At 45.4% G+C, this 19,451-nt stretch overlaps 1 protein-coding gene across 4 annotated transcripts in view; it reads left to right on the top strand.

Annotated features, from left to right (window-relative positions):
• Positions 1 to 19,451, top strand: part of plekhg3 (pleckstrin homology and RhoGEF domain containing G3) — a 48,769-nt gene that overhangs the window by 9,348 nt on the left and 19,970 nt on the right. For 2 of the 4 annotated variants that reach the window (XM_066676183.1, XM_066676181.1), the window contains exons 3-10: positions 8,549 to 8,800; positions 8,980 to 9,113; positions 10,943 to 11,043; positions 14,088 to 14,157; positions 14,278 to 14,324; positions 15,055 to 15,205; positions 15,728 to 15,859; positions 18,989 to 19,171. In XM_066676183.1, the coding sequence (XP_066532280.1) occupies positions 8,549 to 8,800; positions 8,980 to 9,113; positions 10,943 to 11,043; positions 14,088 to 14,157; positions 14,278 to 14,324; positions 15,055 to 15,205; positions 15,728 to 15,859; positions 18,989 to 19,171 (1,070 nt within the window). Of the gene's footprint in view, positions 1 to 7,401; positions 7,449 to 8,548; positions 8,801 to 8,979; positions 9,114 to 10,942; positions 11,044 to 14,087; positions 14,158 to 14,277; positions 14,325 to 15,054; positions 15,206 to 15,727; positions 15,860 to 18,988; positions 19,172 to 19,451 lie in introns of those variants that run through there. The other 2 variants (XM_066676184.1, XM_066676185.1) reach the window with 2 other exon arrangements.

Genomic DNA, 19,451 nt, shown 5'->3' with positions numbered 1-19,451 from the left:
TCTCTCTCTCTCTCTCTCTCTCTCTCTCTCTCTGTCTCTGATTGGATGAGTATTTCTGGCTGACAGAGAGAGAAAGAGAGAGAGAGCAGGTTTATTCCGGTTGTGTATTGGTAATTAGTTTGTTTGTTTGTTATTTATATTTTTCCTTCAGATCGTGGTGTTCGATGGTGTTAGGTGTTGGTGTTGTTGGTTTTGTTGTTGTTTAAATAGTTAAACTCAGTCAGGATTAGCTCTTTCCCAAGTTGAGTTAATCTAAACTTCACCAAGAAATCTTTCATCACAAAGAAGAGAAAACTCCACCAAGGTACTGCCTTCTCCACTACACAGTTTCCATTCAAGAGGGTTTATTATAGTGGTGAGGTGTTTATTAATGTAGTGGTGTTTATTACAGAGGTTATGTGTTTATTGATGTGGTGTTTATTACAGAGGTTATGTGTTTATTCCAGGGTGAGGTGTTTATTCCATAGGGGAGGTGTTGATTACTGGGGTGAGGTTTTTATTATAGGGGCTATGTGTTTGTTAGTATTGTGGTGTTTGTTCCGGAGTGAGGTGTTTTTTTTACATGGGTGAGGTGTTTATTACAGTGTCGAGGTGGTTTTACAGGGTGATGTTTTATTAAAGTAGTGGTTTTTATTGCAGGGATGTGATATTTATTATAGGGATGATGTGTTTATTAACATAGTGGTGTTTGTTATGGGGTGAGGTGTTTATTACAGTGTTGAGGTGGTTTTACAGGGTGATGTTTTATTAAAGTAGTGTCTTTTACTGCAGGGATGTGATATTTATTATAGGGATGATGTGTTTATTAACGTAGTGGTGTTTATTATGGGGTGAAGTGTTTATTACAGTGTTGAGGTGTTTATTACATGGATTATGTGTTTTTACAAGGGTGAGGTGTTTATTAATGTAGTGGTGTTTATTACAGGAATGAGGTATTTATTACAGGGGTGATGTGTTTATTAATGTACTGGTGTTTATTACAGAGTTGATGTGTTTATTACAGGGTAATGTGTTTATTACAGTGATGAGGAGTTTATTACAAGGGTGAGGTGTTTCTTACAGGGGTTATGTGTTTGTTAATATAGTGGTGTTTATTCCGGGGTGAGGTGTTTCTTACAGGGGTTATGTGTTTGTTAATATAGTGGTGTTTATTATAGGGATGATGTGTTTATTAATGTAGTGGTGTGTATTACAGGGATAAGGTATTTATTATAGGGATGATGTGTTTATTAATGTAGTGGTGTGTATTACAGGGATAAGGTATTTATTATAGGGATTATGTGTTTATTAATGTAGTGGTGTTTATTACAGGAATTAGGTATTAGTTACAGGGGTGATTTGTTTATTAATGTAGTGGTGTTTATTACAGAGGTGATGTGTTTATTAATGCAGTGGGGTTTATTCCGGGATGAGTGGTTTATAACGAAATGAGGTGCTTATTACATGAGTGAGGTGTTATTACAGGGGTGATGTGTTTATTAATGTAGTGGTGTTTATTACAGGATGAGGTGTTTATTACAGGAGTGGTGTGTTTATTAATGTAGTGATGTTTATTACGGGGTTAGATTTTTATAACAGGGTTAGATTTTTATTACAGGGTTGATGTGTTTATTAATATAGTTGTGTTTATTCCAGGGTGAGGTGTTTATTACAGGGGTGATATGATTATTATGGGATGAGGTGTTTTTTATGGAGAGAGGTGCTTATTACAGGGGTGAGGTGTTTATTACATGGGTGAGGTGTTTATTAATGTAGTGGTCTTTATTACTGAGTGAGGTGTTTATTACAGGGGTGATGTGTTTATTAATGTGGTAGTGTTTATTATGGAGTGATGTGTTTATTACCGTGTTGAGGTGTTTATTACAGGGTGAGGTGATTATTACAGTGGTGATGTGTGTATTAATGTAGTGGCCTTTATTACAGGGTGAGGTGTTTATTACAGGAGTGATGTGTTTATTACAGGAGTGATGTGTTTATTAATGTAGTGATGTTTATTATGGGGTTAGATATATATTACAGAAGTGATGTGTTTATTAATGAAGTGGTGTTTATTACGGAGTGAGGTGCTTATTACAGTGTTGAGTTGTTTATTACAGGGGTGATGTGTTCATTAATATAGTGGTGTTTATTACAGGGGGAGATGTGTTTCAATGTAGTGGTGTTTATTTTCTGCTGGTGTCTGTGCATGTGTGTGTGTGTGTGTGTGTGTGTGTGTGTGTGTGTGTGTGTGTTTGTTCGTGTGTTCTCACTCACACTCTGAGTTGTGTAAACAGTAACACTATATAGACTGTAACCGTGCAGTGAGTACTCGGGGGAGAGGGAGGGCCAGGGTCTGAGTGTGTGTGAGGGTCTCGAGGGTCTTTACACTGTGGTGGGTGGTGGGTGGAGTTCGAGTGTTGGTTAAAAATGTAAGTAATTATTTTAACACTGGGTTTAAATAATAAAACAAGTAAGATAGAAGAAAGAAATAAGAAAAAAAGAGTTTAAAAACAAATAAACAGATAAAGCAAGAATAAACACAACACAACTATGTAGCACAGGGAGAGTACGGTCTGTACAGTGTGCTGGATGGGGTCAGAGACACACAGAGGAAACACAAAGTAATAATGGGGGCACACTGAGACACAGAGGAGACACACTGAGACAGGCAAAGACAGAGCAGAGAAACAAGCGACACTGAGACACAGAGGAGACACACTGAGACATAAAGTATCAGAGGAGACACACTGAGATATGCAGAGACACAGAGAAGACACAGTATCACAGACACATAGAGGAGACACTGAGACACAGAGGAGACATGCAAAGACACAGTGGAGATGCACTAAGACACGAGACACAGAGGGCAGAGGAGACACACAAAGGGAGACACAATGTCACAAAGGGACACACTGAAACACACACAGAGAAGACACAATGTCACTGAGACACAGAGGAGACACAATATCACAAAGGGACACACTTAGAGAAAAACAGAGGAGACTTTGAGACATGCAGAGACATAAACCAGTCTTCATTAACTCCTCATTAAAACTGTATCAACCCTTCATTAACTCTTCATTAACTCCTCATTAAAACTGTATCAACCCTTCATTAACTCTTCATTAACTCCTCATTAAAACTGTATCAACCCTTCATTAACTCTTCATTAACTCCTCATTAAGACTGTATTAACCCTTCATTAACTCTTCATTAAAACTGTATTAACCCTTCATTAACTCTTCATTAAAACTGTATCAACCCTTCATTAACTCTTCATTAACTCCTCATTAAGACTGTATTAACCCTTCATTAACTCTTCATTAACTCCTCAAGACTGTATTAACCCTTCATTAACTGTTCTTTAACTCCTCATTAAGACTGTATTAACCCTTCATTGACTCTTCATTAAATCCTCATTAAGACTATATTAACCCTACATTAACGCTTCATTAACTCTTCATTAACCCGTTGTTGACCCTGTATCAGAGAAGTGGCTGCAGCTGTCTGTTGTGTCCAGATGTTTTGCCCAGCTGCATTGAGGTAGACTGTGTGTGAGTGATCCTGGGCTGAGGGTGTGGAGTGTTATGAGGATGTGCAGTGGGGGATGGGGGGGGGTGTTAGAAGAGGCTCTGACAGAGCTCTGCTGTCTCCTGGGGGCCGGTTCTGTGGCGTCCTGCCACTGTGGGTCCTGTATTTCCTGTGGGTGTGTTTATAGAGGAGAGAGTCTATTTCAGCTCCTCCAGGGTGAGGCTTTCAGACAGTAAACCTCATATCTCCAGCTCTGAGTCTAACACTTCACACAGCAGGTAAATATCAGACCTCTGCAGGACACCGTGACCTTCAAACACCTCCAAACACCTCCCGCTGACCACTGACCGCTGGCTTCAAACAGTCACACAACCCTCTGCCTTAACTCTCACAGCCCTCTCCAGCTTCAAACAGTCAGACAACACTCCACCTTAAATCACACAGCCCTCCCCAGCTTCAAACAGTCAGACAACACTCCACCTTAAATCTCACTGCCCTCTCCAGCTTCAAACAGTCAGACAACAATCCACCTTAAATCCCACTGCCCTCCCCAGCTTCAAACAGTCAGACAACACTCCACCTTAAATCTCACAGCCCTCTCCAGCTTCAAACAGTCAGACAACACTCCACCTTAAATCCCACTGCCCTCCCCAACTTCAAACAGTCAGACAACACTCCACCTTAAATCCCACTGCCCTCCCCAGCTTCAAACAGTCAGACAACACTCCACCTTAAATCTCACAGCCCTCTCCAGCTTCATTCAGACAACACTCCACCTTAAATCTCACAGCCCTCTCCAGCTTCAAACAGTCAGACAACACTCCACATTAAATCTCTCAGCCCTCTCCAGCTTCAAACAGTCAGACAACACTCCACCTTAAATCTCACTGCCCTCTCCAGCTTCAGTCAGACAACTCTCCACCTTAAATCTCACAGCCCTCCCCAGCTTCAAACAGTCAGACAACACTCCACCTTAAATCTCACTGCCCTCTCCAGCTTCAGTCAGACAACTCTCCACCTTAAATCTCACAGCCCTCCCCAGCTTCAGTCAGACAACACTCCACCTTAAATCTCACAGCCCTCCCCAGCATGAAACAGTCAGACAACACTCCACCTTAAATCTCACTGCCCTCCCTAGCTTCAAACAGTCAGACAACACTCCACCTTAAATCTCACTGCCCTCTCCAGCTTCAGTCAGACAACTCTCCACCTTAAATCTCACTGCCCTCTCCAGCTTCAAACAGTCAGACAACACTCCACCTTAAATCTCACTGCCCTCTCCAGCTTCAGTCAGACAACTCTCCACCTTAAATCTCACAGCCCTCCCCAGCTTCAAACAGTCAGAAAACACTCTACCTTTACTCTCACAGCCCTCCCCAGCTTCAAACAGTCAGACAACACTCCACCTTAAATCTCACTGCCCTCTCCAGCTTAAACAGTCAGACAACACTCCACCTTAACTCTCACAGCCCTCTCCAGCTTCAAACAGTCAGACAACTCTCCACCTTAAATCGCACTGCCCTCTCCAGCTTCAGTCAGACAACACTCCACCTTAAATCTCACAGCCCTCTCCAGCTTCAAACAGTCAGACAACACTCCACCTTAAATCTCACTGCCCTCTCCAGCTTCAAACAGTCAGACAACACTCCACCTTAAATCTCACTGCCCTCTCTAGCTTCAACCAGTCAGACAACACTCCACCTTAAATCTCACTGCCCTCTCCAGCTTCAAACAGTCAGACAACACTCCACCTTAAATCTCACAGCCCTCCCCAGCTTCAGTCAGACAACACTCCACCTTAAATCTCACTGCCCTCTCCAGCTTCAGTCAGACAACACTCCACCTTAAATCTCACTGCCCTCTCCAGCTTCAAACAGTCAGACAACATTCCACCTTAAATCTCACTGCCCTCTCCAGCTTCAAACAGTCAGACAACACTCCACCTTAAATCTCACTGCCCTCTCCAGCTTCAGTCAGACAACACTCCACCTTAAATCTCACTGCCCTCTCCAGCTTCAAACAGTCAGACAACATTCCACCTTAAATCTCACTGCCCTTTCCAGCTTCAGTCAGACAACTCTCCACCTTAAATCTCACAGCCTTCCCCAGCTTCAGTCAGACAACACTCCACCTTAAATCTCACAGCCCTCCCCAGCTTCAGTCAGACAACCCTCCACCCTAAATCTCACTGCCCTCCCCAGCTTCAAACAGTCAGACAACACTCCACCTTAAATCTCACAGTTCTCCCCAGCTTCAGTCAGACAACACTCCACCTTAAATCTCACTGCCCTCCCCAGCTTCAGTCAGACAACACTCCACCTTAAATCTCACAGTTCTCCCCAGCTTCAGTCAGACAACACTCCACCTTAAATCTCACTGCCCTCCCCAGCTTCAGTCAGACAACACTCCACCTTAAATCTCACAGTTCTCCCCAGCTTCAGTCAGACAACACTCCACCTTAAATCTCACTGCCCTCCCCAGCTTCAGTCAGACAACACTCCACCTTAAATCTCACTGCCCTCCCCAGCTTCAGTCAGTCAACACTCCACCTTAAATCTCACAGCCCTCTCCAGCTTCAAACAGTCAGACAACACTCCACCTTAAATCTCTAGCAGGAAATAGAGGAGGGGTGTAGCAGGGAAAAGGGGAGATGGACTGCTTAGTCCGCAGCAGAACACCTTATAACTGAAGTGATTGTTCCTGCCTGAGGGGGCACTGCCCTCCCCAGCTTCAGTCAGACAACACTCCACCTTAAATCTCAGTGCCCTCTCCAGCTTCAAACAGTCAGACAACCTTCCACCTTAAATCTCACAGCCCTCCCCAGCTTCAAACAGTCAGACAACACGCCACCTTAAATCTCACAGCCCTCCCCAGCTTCAAACAGTCAGACAACACTCCACCTTAAATCTCACTGCCCTCTCCAGCTTCAGACAGTCAGACAACTCTCCACCTTAAATCTCACTGCCCTCTCCAGCATCAAACAGTCAGACAACTCTCCACCTTAAATCTCACTGCCCTCCCCAGCTTCAGTCAGTCAACCCTCCACCTTAAATCTCACTGCCCTCTCCAGCTTCAAACAGTCAGACAACTCTCCACCTTAAATCTCACTGCCCTCCCCAGCTTCAGTCAGACAACACTCCACCTTAAATCTCACTGCCCTCCCCAGCTTCAGTCAGACAACACTCCACCTTAAATCTCACAGCCCTCTCCAGCTTCAGTCAGACAACACTCCACCTTAAATCTCACTGCCCTCCCCAGCTTCAGTCAGACAACACTCCACCTTAAATCTCACTGCCCTCCCCAGCTTCAGTCAGACAACACTTCACCTTAAATCCCACTGCCCTCCCCAGCTTCAGTCAGACAACACTCCACCTTAAATCCCACTGCCCTCCCCAGCTTCAAACAGTCAGACAACACTCCACCTTAAATCTCTAGCAGGAAATAGAGGAGGGGTGTAGCAGGGAAAAGGGGAGATGGACTGCTTAGTCCGCAGCAGAACACCTTATAACTGAAGTGATTGTTCCTGCCTGAGGGGGCGCTGTTCTTCTCCAGCTGTAGTGATGTGTACCTGCCTGAGGGGGTGCTCTCGTCCTGAGCACATGGTTCTGTGAGTGAGAGTGAACAGAGGCATACAGCAGGAGGTACACAGCACAGCCACAGGGTTGTCACCGCACAACTGAACAGGAGAACTACAGAGGAACCAGGAGAACTGGAGGAGAACCATGGATAACACTTGGAAAACCTGGAGAAGCGTAGGAACCCTATAGAACAGTAGGACAAGCCTGAAGGATTTTGGGGATGGTGTGGATCTTTATTCTCAGAGAGAGTAATGAAGGTTCTAGAACAGAGACCCTTGCAGCTGTGGTGGTGGGTTCTCCAGCTGGAGTTGAGGTTCTCCAGGAAGGGGGTGTTTAGGCGCAGGGTGCTCCGCTATCTCGGTGAGTGTGTGCGTGTGTGTGTGTTTGTGTGTGTGTGTGTGTTTGAAGAGCTGATTCTGAGGTGCTGAACGCTGAAGTTCTGAGGGAGTTTCTGGAGGGATCAGAGCGGTTCCCTGCAGGTGGAACTGGACGTTTAGGGACAGTGTGGGTTGGGTTCTGTGGGGTTTACAGCGGTGGAACGGCGTTCCTGTAGAACAGACAGAGGTTAATGGAGCTTAGTTACCGTCCATAGACGAGTGTGTGTGTGGTTTATGGCATGGGGGTTAAAGTCCAGTGTTTGAATGTGTGTATTTTTGAAAACAGGAAGAGGAGGAGACATGTCCTCCTCTGCTCCTCCTCCTCCATGGAGTCAAAAAAGGGTCAAAAAGATTTAGTTTGTAAAACAATACAAAAAAAACTGTTACATTTGTGAGTATTGTTTTTACAAACTAAATCTTTTTGACCCTTTTTTGACTCCATACTCCTCCTCCTCCTGTCCTCCTCCTCCCCGTCCTCCTCTTGTGCTCCTCTTCCTCCTCCACCTGTCCTCTTCTCCTCCTTCTCCCCCTGTCCTCCTCTTGTGCTCGTCTTCCTGTCCTCCTCGTCCTCCACCCGTTCTCCTCCTGTTCTCCTCTTCCTCCTCCACCAGGGACTGAGTGTTAAGGTGGACTCACCTGCTGGACTCTGTGGGGTCGTGTCTGGAGTTGAAGACGTGATTAATGACTATGTCTTTACCAGAGTGTGCTGTTTAAGGTGGAAGATTCCATGCTCCAGAGTGTTATTGCTTAACTAGAATGTTGTGTATTAAGGTGGTATGAAACATTATGCTGTGTTTTTAAAGTGATGATGATTGGGTGGTTTGGTTTAAAGGTGGTATGAAGCAGGATGAAGTGTTGTTAAAGTGAATTTGTGGGATGTGTTGATTTTAAGGTGGTATGAACATTTATGTGTGCATGTTTCAGTTGGTGTAACTCCTGATATTCTATAAACAAACTCAGAGTGACATCATGCTGTGTTTATGTCAGTGTTTTTCAGCATGGAGGTGATGTGTGTGTGTGTGTGTGTGTGTGTGTGAGACCTGACCCTCTGATTGGTTGTGTGGATCTCTCTCTCCTGTGTAGAGTCTCCTCGGTTGTCCACTGTGTCGGTCAGCAGCAGTGACCGAGTGTCCGTGTGCTCTGATGTCTCGGACGCCGCGAGGCCGGTGAGTTTGGTGTCCACTGTTTCATTCGGTTCTGGGTCTTCTCGGGACGATTTTGGTTCCTCCGGTGCTGTGCTGACCACTGACGATGAACTGGATCTGCTTACAGCAGAGAACCAGAAGAACCCAGAGAACCCCAGACCTGCGGATCCCTGCGTCCAGAACAGAGACTGTGAGTAGAACCATGAAGTCAGGGGTCAGTGTGAGCGCAGTAATGTGGACCTGGTCCACTTCTGATGTCTAGCCCGCGGAAGTGAAGACGTTCCGCTGCAGTGACAGTCTAGAACCGGTGTTGATGTTCTGTTGTGTGCTGGAACAGTTCCGAGTGTTTAATAAGATGCTTCTCCCCAGGCTCTGAACCTGTGATTCCCTTCGCCTCTAAAGCCATGGCTCCAAACCCTCAGCTCTCCTACCTGGACCGCGTCGTCATGGAGATCATCGAGACTGAGAGGATGTACGTCAGGGATCTCCGCAGCATCGTGGAGGTAAACACTCACCCGAGAGATCGCAGGAGACACAGGGAGATGGTAGAGATTAACACAGAGATGGTACAGAGACACAAAGAGACTGTATAGATTAACACAGAGACGGTACAGAGACACAAAGAGACTGCAGAGATTAACACAGAGACGGTAGAGAGACACAAAGAGACAGTAGAGATTAACACAGAGATGGTAGAGAGACACAAAGAGACAGTAGAGATTAACACAGAGACGGTACAGAGACACAAAGAGACAGTAGAGATTAACATAAAGAGATGCAAAAAGACAATAGAGATTAACACAAAGAGACTGTAGAGGTTAACAAAGAGAGACACAAAGAGACTGTAGAGATTAACACAGAGAGACGGTAGAGAGACACGGAGACAGTAGACATTAACACAGAGAAGGTAGAGAGACACAAAGAGACAGTAGAGATTAACACAGAGAGATGGTAGAGAGACACAAAGAGACTGTATAGATTAACACAGAGACGGTACAGAGACACAAAGAGACTGCAGAGATTAACACAGAGATGGTAGAGAGACACAAAGAGACAGTAGAGATTAACACAGAGATGGTAGAGAGACACAAAGAGACAGTAGAGATTAACACAGAGACGTTACAGAGACACAAAGAGACTGCAGAGATTAACACAGAGAGACGGTAGAGAGACACAAAGAGACAGTAGAGATTAACACAGAGATGGTAGAGAGACACAAAGAGACAGTAGAGATTAACACAGAGACGGTACAGAGACACAAAGAGACAGTAGAGATTAACATAAAGAGATGCAAAAAGACAATAGAGATTAACACAAAGAGACTGTAGAGGTTAACAAAGAGAGACACAAAGAGACTGTAGAGATTAACACAGAGAGACGATAGAGAGACACAAAGAGACAGTAGAGATTAACACAGAGAGACGGTAGAGAGACACAAAGAGACAGTAGAGATTAACACAGAGACGGTAGAGAGACACGGAGACAGTAGACATTAACACAGAGAAGGTAGAGAGACACAAAGAGACAGTAGAGATTAACACAGAGAGATGGTAGAGAGACACAAAGAGACTGTATAGATTAACAAAGAGAAACGGTAGAGAGACACAGGGAGACGGTAGAGAGACACAAAGAGACTGTATAGATTAACAAGAGTGACGGTAGAGAGACCCAAAGAGACTAGAGATTAACATAGAGACACACAGAGATACAAAGAGACTGTAGAGAAACACAGAGAAATAATAGAGACAAACAAACTGTAGAGAGACACATAGAGACTGTAGAGAGGCACAGAGAGACCGTAGAGAGACACAGTGAGACATTAGAGGGATGTTCTGCTGCTCTGGTTTGACCATGTCCTCTGTGGGTGAATGGATGAATGAGTGAGTGGTTCTCTGTGACCTTTGGGAGGTGGCTGATCCTGGTGATTGGATTATCCTGTGGATTATCTGGTTGTGTAACACATTACCGTCTCCTCCGGAACGTGCAGGAGAACGCTGTTCAGTTCCACACACTCCCACACTGCGGAGAAACCCACACTCTCACCTGTACTCTAGAACCTCAGATCTGTACAGTCACTGTCACAGTTCTCCTCCTTCATCAGAACCAGCTCAGAGAACCACACTGCTCTCAGTGGCTCTCTCTCTCTCTGAGGGAGGTTCTCCTCTCGAGTCCTGGTTCCTCTCAGTGGTTGTGTTGGGAAAGGTTCTACTGTTGTATTTTCTTCCACGCACTTCATAATAAAAGTCTGTGATGGGAGTGTGTTTCTCTCTGACTGATCTCTTTGCTGCCCCCTGTCTTTTACTCAGTGTCATTGCTGTTGTTGTTTATTCAGGACTATCTGGCCCACATCATTGACACGGCAGACCTCCAGATCGGCCCAGAACAGGTGTGCGCTCTGTTTGGGAACATCGAGGACATCTACGAGTTCAACAGGTGATTACTACAGCTTTATTACACACTCTGATTATTACAGCTTTATTACACACTGATTATTACAGCTTTTATACACACTCTGATTGCTAAAGCTTTATTACACACTCTGATTATTATAGCTTTATTACACACTGATCATTACAGCTTTTATACACACTCTGATGTTAGTTTTATTACACACTCTGATTATCACAGCTTTATTTCAGTCTGATTATTACACCTTTATCACACTCTGATTATTACAGCTTTATAACTGCTTTATCTGATTTTATTATTACAGCACTTATTACAGCAAATATTATTATAGAAGTGTCAGATTATTTCAACTTTGTAACAGTGAGTACAGCTTTACATTCATGTGTTTATTATGCATTTATTACACAGTGATAGTTGCAGCTTTTTACAGTCATATTCCATTTAAAAAATAATGACTATTACATGTTTATTACAGCATCTGATTATTGAAGTTTTGTAACATAGCGTCTGTTGTAAACAGAAATGCATTCTTCTTTATCAGCATTAAGTTTCCTGAGGATTCCACTAAGGTTTAATGAGTTTAATAGTTTTTCCGACCTCTAAGGAACAGAGTCAAATCAGAAACAAAACCCAGAATATAATGTGAACTAAAGCAAAACATTGCAATGCTGTTCTGCTTCTACACTGTTAACTCTCTCATGCTGTTCCTGAGCCCGGACTCTCATCCTGAGAGAGGTCAGATGCTCTAGAGTCAGTGTGCCCTCTAGAGGTGGTAGTAAATACTGCAGGGGCACAGTAAACACAGGGTAGAAAGAAATATATAGAAGACAGATGAATTAAAATGTGTGTTTACAAAACTAAAAAAATAACAATCCCCACTCCAGAGTGTCTGTTTATTACAGCTTTATAACACAAACCCACAGTGTCTGATCTGATTTCCGCTGTTCTCCCTCATCCCTATCGTCAGACTCCGTCAGAAACCCCACCCCGGAGACAGCAGCTGTCCACTGTGGACACAGGGACGTTAGATCCATCTGATTAACTCTGTCAGAGCCGAGCTGAACCTGCTCTGTTTTATTGTCACTGCTCTAGACATTCTCTTCTTTACATGAGGTAACATTGGTCTACCTCTGTTCTGACGTGACTCAGACCTGAACTCTTCGGATCAAAGCTAATGCAGCAGAGGGAGTGCCATTTCTGACCACCAGGCGGCACTGTATTGTGTTGCCCTCTGATTTAAAGAGCTGGATCGCAGTGTGGAGGTCTGCAGAGGCTCACTCTGGTTCAGTCAGGAACTCCAGAGCTGACAGAGTTTCCAAGTAAAACATTAGCACTTTACTCCCGTAACACAGAGAGGTCATACTGGGCTGTTGTTGCCATGGGAAAGAGGGGCAGATTGACACACAGGACACACCCACTCAGTCACACAGGAAGTTGGACAGCGTGTTTAGTGATTGAAGTGTTTCTAACACTGTGTTCAATCAGATCCAGTATCTCCACAGTGGCCCTTTAACCTGCACATGGTGAGTGAGGGAGAGAGGGAGTGAGGGAGAAAGGGAGTGAGTGAAGGAAGGGAAAGAGGGAGGGAGGAATGGAGGGAAAGAGGGAGGGAAGGGGAGAGAGAGGGAGGGAGGGAAGGAAGGGGATAGGGAGGGAGGGAGGGAAGGGGATAGGGAGGGGAGGAAGGAAGGGGATAGGGAGGGATGGAGGGAAGGGGATAGGGAGGGAGGGAGGGAAGGGGATAGGGAGGGAGGGAGGGAGGGAAGGGGATAGGGAGGGAGGGGATAGGGAGGGAGGGAGGGAGGGAGGGGATAGGGAGGGAGGGAGGGAAGGAAGGGGATAGGGAGGGAGGGAATGGGATAGGGAGGGAGGGAGGGAGGGAAGAGAATAGGGAGGGAGGGAGGGAGGGAAGGAAGGGGATAGGGAGGGAGAGAAGGAGGGAAGGAAGGAGGGAGGGAGGGAAGGAGAGAGGGAAAGATGGAGGGGAGATGGAGGGAGTGAGAGAGAGAAAGAAGGAAGGAGAGAGGGAGTGAAGGGGAGAGGGAGGGAGTGAGAGCAGGAAAGAGGGAGGGAGGGAGTGTTCAGTTTGGAGCTGAATGGTGTGCAGTGTGCTGTTCTGCATGTTGTGGAGTTGCATGTTTAACAAACTGATTAAGTAATGACCACCGTCAGAATCAGAGAGAGAGAGAGATGGGGGGGGGGGGTGAGGACTGAGGGAGGGAATGATGGAGTGAGTGAGGGAGTGAGGAAGGAGTGATGGAGTGGAGGGAGTGACGGAGTGAGGAAGGAGTGAAGGAGTGAGGAAGGAGTGATGGAGTGGAGGGAGGAGTGAAGGAGTGAGGACGGAGTGAGGAAGGAGTGAAGGAGTGAGGAAGGAGTGATGGAGTGGAGGGAGGAGTGAAGGAGTGAGGACGGAGTGAGGAAGGAGTGAAGGAGTGAGGAAGGAGTGATGGAGTGGAGGGAGGAGTGAAGGAGTGAGGAAGGAGTGATGTAGTGGAAGGACTGAGGGGGGGGAGTAAGGACTGAGGGAGGGAATGATGTAGTGAGTGAGGGAGTGAGGAAGGAGTGATAGATTGAGGGAGGGAGTGAGGAAGGAGTGATGGAGTGGAAGGAGTGATGGAGTGGAAGGAGTGAGGAGGGAGTGATGGAGTGAAGGAGGGGGTGAGGAAGGAGTGATGGAATGAAGGAGGGGGTGAGGAAGGAGTGATGGAGTGGAAGGAGTGATGGAGTGGAAGGAGTGAGGAGGGAGTGATGGAGTGAAGGAGGGGGTGAGGAAGGAGTGATGGAGTGAAGGAGGGGGTGAGGAAGGAGTGATGGAGTGGAAGGAGTGAGGAGGGAGTGAAGGAGGGGGTGAGGAAGGAGTGATGGATTGGAGGGAGTGATGGAGTGAGGAGGGAGTGGTGAGGGAGTGAGTGTGTGTGTGTGTTAATACTGTGTGTTTCTGTTAATGCTGTGTGTTTCTGTTAATGCTGTGTGTTTCTGTTAATGCTGTGTGTGTTTGTGTTAATGCTGTGTGTGTGTGTTAATGCTGTGTGTTTGTGTGTGTGTGTGTGTGTGTGTGTGGTCAGTGATCTGCTGCAGGCTCTGGATCAGTGTGAGAATGACCCTGTGGACATCGCCAGGTGCTTTGTGCTGAAGGTAAGTCTCTGATCTTTACAATTACACAACACTGTATCTGTCTTAGGACATCAGTGTGTGTGTGTGTGTGTGTGTGTGTGTGTGCAATACTAAGCTTATTTGTTCTTTGTTTGTTTGCAGAGTGAATATTTTGAGATCTACACTCAGTACTGCACCAACTACCCAAAGTAAGTCCCAGACAGCTGCTGTGTGTAGGTCTGTGTTATCTGTGAGTATGTGTATGTTAGCGCAGATGTGTTAGCAAAGATGTTAGCGAAGATCAATTAGCCACAGAGTGTAAGCACAGGTCTGATAGCGAATGTCCGATTATGCAGGTCTGTTAGCGTAGGTGTGTTAGCATAGGTCTGTTAGTGCAGGTGTGTTAGCGTAGGTGTGTTAGCATAGGTCTGTTAGCGCAGGTATGTTAGCGTAGATCTGTTTGGGTAGATGTGTTTAGTGCAGGTCTGTTAGTGCAGGTGTGTTAGTGCAGGTCTGTTAGCGCAGGTGTGTTAGCGTAGATCTGTTTGGGTAGGTGTGTTAGTGCAGGTCTGTTAGCGCAGGTGTGTTTAGTGCAGGTCTGTTAGTGCAGGTGTGTTAGTGCAGGTGTGTTAGCATAGGTCCGATAATGCAGGTCTGTTAGCGCAGGTATATTAATGCAGGTGTGTTAGCGTAGTTCTGATAGTGCAGGTGTGTTAGCATAGGTCCAATAATGCAGGTGTGTTAGCATAGTTCTGATAGTGCAGGTGTGTGAGCGTAGGTCTGATAATGCAGGTATGTTAGCATATGTCAGTTAGCGCAGGTCCTTTAGCGCAGGTATGTTAACACAGGTCTATTGGCTCAGTGCAGGAGTGTCCAGGCTCTGTTGGGGGTGAAGTATGTGGCAGGTGTGTGATACTGAACCCCTGTGTTTATCCGCAGCTCCGTGGCTGCGCTAACTGACTGCATGAGGAATAAAACCCTGGGGAAGTTCTTCAGGGATCGACAGGCATCTCTGAAACACTCCCTCCCTCTCGGCTCCTACCTGCTCAAACCTGTTCAGAGAATCCTGAAATACCACCTCCTCCTCCAGGTCAGAACTGACTCCTACACCTGAGTCTGAACTGCAGAGTGTTTACACATCAGCACTGTACAAAACACACATCAGGAGCTGCACAGTGACTGTACCATGACGGTACTGTTACTCTATGATGAGCATAGAGCGACTGTACAGTAACTGTATAATGACCATACAGTGACGGTACAGTGACTGCATAATGACCATAGAGTGTTTTTACTGCTCCCACTGCACGTATATCTGGTGTTTACTTCCCTCCGCTGCTAGTGTTGCCTCATGTTTTTATTGTGATTTTACTTACATATGCTTTGGAAGAATAGACAGGATTGTTTTTTTTGTAGGAGGCATTTGTATTTTGCTCATTACACACTGTTTTTATCCCTCTGTTGATCGTTTGTATTTACCTGTTTTTGAGACTTTTGCTTTCTGCTGGTATTTATCAGTTTGTTATGATGTGTATTCTCCATTTATTTTTGTAGATCAATGTTTACAGTTAACAGTTTGTTTACTGTTGGTAGTTAATTGTTTGTTCTGCAGGAGATAGCAAAGCACTTTGACAGTGAGGAGGAGGGCTATGAGGTAGTGGAGGAGGCCATTTACACTATGACTGCAGTGGCCTGGTACATCAACGACATGAAGAGGAAACACGAACACGCCATCAGACTGCAGGTAAAGAGGAAGCAGATCAGACTGCAGGTAAAGAGGAAACAGATCAGACTGCAGGTAAAAAGGAAACAGATCAGACTGCAGGTAAAGAGAAAACAGATCAGACTGCAGGTAAAGAGGAAGAAGAGCAGACTGCAGGTAAAGAGGAAACAGATCAGACTGCAGGTAAAAAGGAAACAGATCAGACTGAAGGTAAAGAGAAAACAGATCAGACTGCAGGTAAAGAGGAAGCAGATCAGACTGCAGGTAAAGAGGAAGCAGATCAGACTGCAGGTAAAGAGGAAACAGATCAGACTGCAGGTAAAGAGAAAACAGATCAGACTGCAGGTAAAGAGGAAGAAGAGCAGACTGCAGGTAAAGAGGAAACAGATCAGACTGCAGGTAAAATGGAAGCAGATCAGACTGCATGTAAACAGGAAGTACAGATCAGATTGCAGATAAAGAGGAAACAGGTCAGACTGCAGGTAAAGATGAGACCGATCAGACTGCAGGTAAAGGGGAAACAGATCAGACTGCAGGTAAAGGGGAAACAGATCAGACTGCAGGTAAAGAGGAAGAAGAGCAGACTGCAGGTAAAGGGGAAACAGATCAGACTGCAGGTAAAATGGAAGCAGATCAGACTGCATGTAAACAGGAAGTACAGATCAGATTGCAGATAAAGAGGAAACAGGTCAGACTGCAGGTAAAGAGGAAACCGATCAGACTGCAGGTAAAGGGGAAACAGATCAGACTGCAGGTAAAGGGGAAACAGATCAGACTGCAGGTAAAGAGAAAACAGATCAGACTGCATGTAAAGAGGAAACAGATCAGACTGCAGGTAAAGAGGAAGAAGAGCAGACAGCAGGTAAAGAGGAAGAAGAGCAGACAGCAGGTACAGAGGAAACAGATCAGACTGCAGGTAAAGGGGAAGCAGATCAGACTGCAGGTAAACAGGAAACACAGATCAGACTGCAGGTAAAGATGAAACAGATCAGACTGCAGGTAAAGGGGAAGCAGATCAGACAGCAGGTAAACAGGAAACACAGATCAGACTGCAGGTACATAGGAAGCAGATCAGACTGCAGGTAAAAATGGAAGCAGAACAGACTGCAGGTAAAGAGGAAACACAGATCAGACTGCATGTAAAGATGAAACAGATCAGACTGCATGTAAAGATGAAACAGATCAGACTGCATGTAAAAATGAAACAGATCAGACTGCAGATAAACAGGAAACAGATCAGACTGCAGGTAAACAGGAAGCAGATCAGATTGCAAGTAAAGAGGAAACAGATCAGTCTGCATGTAAAGAGAAAACAGATCAGACTGCAGGTAAAGAGGAAGCAGATCAGACTGCTGATAAACAGGAAACAGATCAGACTGCAGGTAAAGAGGAAGCAGATCAGACTGCAGGTAAAGAGGAAACAGATCAGACTGCAGGTAAAGAGGAAGCAGATCAGACTGCAGATAAACAGGAAGCAGATCAGCCTGCAGGTAAAGAGGAAGAAGATCAGACTGCAGGTAAAGAGGAAGAAGATCAGACTGCAGGTGAAGAGTAAGCACAGATCAGACTGCAGATAAAGAAGAAGCAGATCAGACTGCAGGTAAACAGGAAACACAGACCAGACTGCAGGTAAAGAAGAAGCAGATCAGACTGCAGGTAAAGAAGAAGCACAGATCAGACTGCAGATAAAGATGAAACAGATCAAACTGCAGGTAAATTGGAAACAGATCAGACTGCAGGTAAACAGGAAACACAGATCAGACTACAGGTAAACAGGAAGCAGATCAGAATGCAGGTGCAGAGGAAACAGATCAGACTGCAGGTAAAGAGGAATCAGATCAGACTGCAGGTATAGAGGAATCAGACCAGACTGCAGATAAACAGGAAACAGGTCAGACTGCAGGTAAAAGGGAAACAGATCAGAATGCAGGTAAAGAGAAAACAGATCAGACTGCATGTAAAGAGGAAACAGATCAGACTGCAGGTAAAGAGGAAGAAGAGCAGACTGCAGGTAAAGAGGAAACAGATCAGATTGCAGGTAAAGAGGAAGCAGATCAGACTGCATGTAAACAGGAAATACAGATCAGATTGCATATAAAGAGGAAGCAGATCAGACTGCAGGTAAAGGGGAAGCAGATCAGACTGCAAGTAAAGGGGAAGCAGATCAGACAGCAGGTAAACAGGAAACACAGATCAGACTGCAGGTAAAGATGAAACAGATCAGACTGCGGGTAAAGAGGAAACAGATCCGACTGCAGGTAAAGAGGAAACAGATCAGACTGCAGGTAAACAGAAAACACAGATCAGACTGCAGGTAAAGGGGAAGCAGATCAGACTGCAGGTAAAGGGGAAGCAGATCAGACTGCAGGTAAAGAGGAAACAGGTTAGACTGCAGGTAAAAGGGAAGCAGATCAGATTGCGGGTAAACAGGAAACAGATCATATGTCAGGTAAACAAAAAACAGATCAGATGTTAGGTAAACAAAAAACAGATCAGATGTCAGGTAAACAAAAAACAGATCAGATTGCAGGTAAACAAAAAACAGATCAGACTGCAGGTAAAGAGGAAACAGATCAGACTGCAGGTAAAGAGGAAGCAGATCAGACTGCAGATAAACAGGAAATAGATCAGACTGCAGGTAAAGAAGGAAACAGATCAGACTGCAGATAAAGAGGAAGCAGCTCAGCCTGCAGGTAAAGAGGAAACAGATCAGACTTCAGGTATAGAGGAAGCAGATCAGACTGCAGGAAAAGAGGAATCAGATCAGACTGCAGGTAAAGCAGAAGCAGATCAAACTGCAGATAAAAAGGAAACAGATCAGACTGCAGGTAAAGAGGAAGCAGATCAGACTGCAGATAAACAGGAAACAGATCAGACTGCAGGTAAACAGGAAGCAGATCAGACTGCAGATAAACAGGAAACAGATCAGACTGCAGGTAAACAGGAAACAGATCAGACTGCAGGCAAAGAGGAAGCAGATCAGAGTGCAGGTAAAGAGGAAACAGATCAGCCTGCGGGTAAATAGGAAACAGATCAGAACACAGGAAAACAGGAAACACAAATCCAGAGCTGTAACTCCTGCTGTGGGTGTAGCGCCCCCTGTTTGTGCAGAGATGCTAATGCTCTTCTTTCTCTCTGTCATTTCCTCAGGAGGTCCAGTCTCTGCTGATCAACTGGAAAGGTCAGGATCTGACCACATACGGAGAACTGGTTCTCGAGGGAACGTTCCGCGTCCACCGCGCCAAGAACGAGAGAACCCTGTTCCTGTTTGAACGCATGCTGCTCATCACCAAACGGCGCGGGGAGCACTACGTCTATAAAACACACATCTTGGTGAGAACACACACAGTACTGTCACAGTCACCACTGTGGAGCTAATGCTAAGCTACCTCTGAGTAAGTGTAGGAAGAGTTATGTCAGAGGTAACATTCAGTTAGAGTTTCTCTAACACTGGGTTAAGGTTATGCTAATGTTAAGGTGAATATTCAGACAAACATCATTAAATGAACCCTTCTGTGAGGTAGAGCAGCCAGTGTACACCAACAGGTCAAATATGATGCCAAGATACATCATGTGGGTCCACCAACCAGCCGCAAGATACAGAATACAAGTG

The sequence above is a fragment of the Hoplias malabaricus genome, chromosome 7, assembly GCF_029633855.1.
Source record: "Hoplias malabaricus isolate fHopMal1 chromosome 7, fHopMal1.hap1, whole genome shotgun sequence".
Taxonomy (NCBI): Eukaryota; Metazoa; Chordata; class Actinopteri; order Characiformes; family Erythrinidae; genus Hoplias; species Hoplias malabaricus.
Note: the sequence above shows the minus strand (reverse complement) of the source record. Positions and strands in the feature narration are given on the sequence as shown.